Source organism: Medicago truncatula, chromosome 2, assembly GCF_003473485.1.
Source record: "Medicago truncatula cultivar Jemalong A17 chromosome 2, MtrunA17r5.0-ANR, whole genome shotgun sequence".
Taxonomy (NCBI): domain Eukaryota; kingdom Viridiplantae; phylum Streptophyta; class Magnoliopsida; order Fabales; family Fabaceae; genus Medicago; species Medicago truncatula.
This window is the reverse complement of record NC_053043.1, coordinates 37,869,841-37,874,829: the sequence shown is the minus strand read 5'-3', so window position 1 is coordinate 37,874,829 and position 4,989 is coordinate 37,869,841. Positions and strand designations below refer to the sequence as shown.

Below are 4,989 nucleotides of genomic sequence, written 5' to 3'. Positions count from 1 at the left end.
GATCATTTGGTGGTTATAATTTTCCATACTATATTACCAAATTAGGATCCTCTCATGTCTATTCTCTTATGCTTTCCATTATGCCTTAATCTCAACCATCTACTAACTTTTTTCTCTCTTCTTTATTATTATTTTTGCCTTCATGTATCAATCAATTGTTAGATTGAAAAAGGAGAGAAGGCTGAACCAAAAAGGCTGGAGAGGATCCACATCCTCTCTAGGAAAAAAAAATTCCGTACTACATATAAACAAACACAATCGGTGATTATTTAAATAAATTAAAACTTGTACCAAAAAAATATATTAAAACAATATGCTTCAGCTGAACCAATTCACATTAAAAATTAAACACGATGCAGGAGGCATGAGAGAAACATAGCACATGACACCATGTTTCCAAAGTTCAATCACAAAACAGAAATAGTTTTTTATTTTAATTTTAAACGTATCTCACTCCAACAACCCCATAGATTGAGTCTAGAAATATAGCTAGACCAAAGGTTACTATATTCACATGTAGTAACTTAATTATTGAAAATAACTTATGATTAATTGGAGAATGGACATGCTGAAGTTTTGGTGCTTTCTCCGCTTGATATAAGGCCTCCAAACAACTCTCCTGGGTCATAGTAAATCTCCACTTCTTCAACCTTCAAAGTGTCATCCACCTATGTTAAAAAATTATTGTTCATTAGTGATGTATAAAATATAGAGGGTAATAAAAAGTTGTTCTCATAAGGTGGAGTAAAATAAATGATAATCTAATGGAAAAGGTTTTTTAGACACTCTAAAAGTGTATAAATATGGAGAAATTCATATATAAGAGAGTGATATGATATATGTGATAGATCGGAGATGTGGTAGGAAGAGAGATATATAATAAAATTCGTTATCTTTTATGTTTTTTCAGTTTTCGTATCTCAAATCTTAGACGACTTTTTATCGTTTTCTTTCAAATTTCAAATCTGAATGTTATCATCTCTTTATATTTCAATATTATCCTTTCTTTATTATATTTCAATTTTAATGTTATCCCTTTGTATCTCTCTTTCTATTTGATTACATCCTCGTACAAAGTCAACCTACACACGCAACACAAATTAATAAGAAAATCCCCATGGGGCCATGGCCTTTGCTTGCACTAAAAACAAAATACTAATTTTCAATTCATGGTACAAAACAAATTAACATTTGTTACACTGAGAAATTTAAAATGATTAAGGTTTGTTAAGCTTTTGATCTATGTCAAACATTTAAATTCAGATCATAAAAATAATAAAATTAGAAACATACCTTGAGAGTTCCCAAGCCAGAGAATTGGACCATCTTTCCAGTAGGGGCATGTCCCTTAAATGGACCTTCAAAAAATCCCCAATGCCTAAACTTGAAAGCAATTTCAGGTGGTCCTGTATAAACTTTAATGATTTCCCATGCAAATCCTCTTGGAAAAGCTGATTTGAAGACTTCATGAGATGATTCAAAAGTCTCTTCATTTGACTTGTATGGCTTGAAATCTTCTGGCAGAGAACTTTTCAACAATGCATTATAACTTCCTATGCTTAGAGTTTCCTCTGCAGTCAATCCCTCCCTGCCTGCAATTAGAAATATTGAATTATGTTAAGAGTTTTAATTATATTCACTACTGGAACAGATTGAATTAACTATAGAAATTAGATACAGGAAATACAATTGATCTCAAATTTTGAATTTTTATGTGTTAAACTCCGATTCTAAGGGGAATGGGTTATGGTAATTCGGAATTCAGCTATTTAGTACATATAGTCTGATCAAAGATTATTCCCCTAAAAATCGAACTCATCTTACTAAATGATTTGTCTTTGATGAAGTGCACAACAGCCACTTGAATCCAATTAATAATATTCAAAAAATTTGTTTACATAAGTTGTCAAAGATCTATAATGTTTCATGTTTTTTTAGTCTAACATTTAATCGCCAATCCCTTAAAAAAAATCATAGCTAACTTTACAATCTTTTCTTCGTTTTTAATCTATATTTGCATCGTTTTATTCAAACGCAGCATCTTAACGGAAAATTCTACTTCCACAAAATCATTTCTTCAAAAGTTGACAACACCATACAAAGTCTCTTACATGCGATGAGTGTCACATGGATATTTAAGAACACACAATAAACAACCCAAAATAATAAAGCAAAGCTACACACCAAAATCTAAGCAAACAATTATATCTTTGTGTCGGATGGTAGACAAGGGAAGGAATCACTTTAGCTTATTACAACGAATTTATTTGCAGATTTATCATTTTTCAATTTTTCTACCTATTCTATTAATTTGAATGAAATGAATATACTTTAGTAAAAAAATTAATGACTATACCAATAGGATTGATGATGTAACCATGCAACAATTATTCATTACCCTAATGAAAAACTTTTTTTTCCTTAATCATCGCTTGGATAACATGTATCCTAAACCGATTAAAAAGTGAAATAAAAATATGATAAAAAAGTGTATCCCACCAAAATTGAAATGATTTTTATCCAAGGTGGATATGAGTTAATTATAATATATGAAGCACTGATACGGACATCAGACACAATATAGACACTGATACCTCGATACCGTTAATAATTTCGTATAATTCAGTGTAATTAGATGTGTCGGTGTCGAACACGTCTAATCTAAGGAGTGTTCGTACTTCATAGAATAATTCATAAAAGCAAATTTGAATCATTCATTGCTTACCATTAACAAAGAACTTGAATTTTTCAGGGACAATGGTCTTGAAGTCCTGCAAGCGGATCTTGTGTGTCAGCTCCATCTCCCATGACTTAATAGCATTTTGCACTGTTTCCTCCAATGACCCTTCTGGCCATTCCTACAAAAATTTGTTAAAAGAATTGAGAAAGTATTACATGGTATAATCTAGAGACGAAGAGAATAAGGAATAAAATTAAGAGGGTGTGGTGATTTCACTTTGGTCCTTCCTTCTTCAAAGAGCTGGTTGACAAGACCATAGGTGGGAGGGCCACCATGTCTCCACTGGATATTCTCAGCTTCATCATGCAAAATTGATCTGTACTTGTCTTTTGCAACTATGTTAGCCATGTCAAATTACTAAAGAACTTATGTACAAACTTAGGCAAACTATCATGTATTTATAAGTGTATAGGTCTATAGGAATTTGGAAGATGCCCATCAAATGTGCTGCATTCAAGAAATTTATTAATTAATGATTTTTTTGGGGATACCATCATTGAGCTTTCATGTGGCCCAATGTGAAGAATATGACCTAGGATTAAACAAAATAGTACATTTGATATTAAATAGGAAATTATGTATCAAACGAGAGTTGGATCTAGCATAAGAGACTAAGCTCATACAATCTGACGAATCAATGTTTGAAGGTTCACACATTTAATATTTAAGTACAAAACTTGTATTAATTTAGGCTTAGATGCTTAATTGCACTAAAAGCTCTTTACACCTCTCCAAGAATAAGTTATGCAAAGATCAAACTATTTCGCCATAGCCTTTGCTTGGTAAAAAAAAATGGATAACTTATAAGTTAGTTGATAATAAATGAACTTATATCATATGATTGAATGCGCAGTCTTTGGTAAAATAAATTGTTGAACTAGTTTATAAATATGAAATGACATGAAAAAGACTTGTTTAAATAATATTTATATTTAATTAATATAACAAAGGTAAAATTGAGAGGAAAATGATAAGGTATAAACTTTAAACTCTTTGAATTAGCTTGTCAAAAAATCTTATAAGATAGTAAAAATAAAATATAAGCCCATGAGAAAATAATGGTTATCAAACATGTATTATTTCAATTAACACAAACAATATTCACCTTGATCCTAGGTCACATTCTTCACATGGACCACATGAAAGCTCAATGATGGTATCAAAGCTGAACTTTAAAAACAAAGTCATTTTATTTTTTCATTATATAAATTTCTCATGCGCCCTATGCATTTTAGATTTTATAATCTAAACAGCGTAAAGACCCTACAAAACTCTCCAAAACACATTAAATATTTCAGATTTTATAATCCAATCAAGGTACGCGAGAAGAGAATACGGTGGAAAAAGAAATTGTCTAAACATAATTAGGCCTCTAAAGGTTGTACCTGAGGGTTCTTAAAAAAGAAAATTGCTTTTTTGATATAGGAAACTTCACAATGACACAAGTAAAATACTGAAATATCCCCAGCGATAGTTAATTACCGTTGAGTTAACCGGCATCAGTTAACTGCCGTTGGTGTCAGCGGTAGTTAACTGATATGTTTACAATTCACACACGAGCACTGGTGTTTTAGCCACCAACTAACATTTTTTAATTAATAATAATTAAAGTTCTCTCTTCTCTTTCATCTCCTCCCAACAACCTCTTCTTCCTTTTGCAATTTGCTCAGATTATTGGTTTGCCCGGTTCCTCTCTTTTAAACTCTACTGAAGGCATGCTTTTCACGGAAAATAGTAATTTTTGATTTCTTTAAAAATAGTAATTTTGATCACTAATAATTATATATGAGAGTGATGCTAAATTCTTAAGAAATTGGAGTTGGTTTTCTTACCCCTCTATTGTTTTTGGTCGTGTTTAGCATGATTCCCGTAAGTATATTTTATGGTCTGCATCTTTCCTACCATCTTCCTTTCTTTCAAATAAATGTTTGAAGTTAGGATGGATCATAAAATACAAATGAATTTCGTAGCGGTAGTTAACTATCGCTGGAGATATTTTAATATTTTATTTGTGTCATTGTAAAGTTTTCAATGTCAGAAAAGCAATTTTTCCTAAAAAAATGTTCTACTTGAAGGCTTGACCAATGCATTTGGACTTGAATATCTAAATGGGAAAATTACTTTTCACACCGTTTTTTACTACACATGGCACCAACGTTTTTGTCTTAAATTTTGTCGACAGATGAAATGAAAGTCTGTGATATGAAAATTAAGATTCTTTCATTCTTTATTGATGCAATCTTTTGTTC

General features: G+C 31.2%; 1 protein-coding gene across 1 annotated transcript; it reads right to left on the bottom strand.

Moving 5' to 3' along the window:
• Positions 1 to 299: 299 nt before the first annotated feature.
• On the bottom strand, positions 300 to 3,167 carry LOC11409295 (pathogen-related protein). Its single transcript, XM_003596289.4, has 4 exons — positions 2,957 to 3,167; positions 2,726 to 2,858; positions 1,294 to 1,592; positions 300 to 668 (listed from the first exon to the last, which is right to left on the bottom strand). The coding sequence occupies exons 1-4, from the start codon at positions 3,086 to 3,088 to the stop codon at positions 549 to 551; spliced, it is 684 nt and encodes a 227-aa protein (XP_003596337.1). The 5' UTR covers positions 3,089 to 3,167; the 3' UTR covers positions 300 to 548.
• Between the last annotated feature and the right edge of the window lie 1,822 nt (positions 3,168 to 4,989).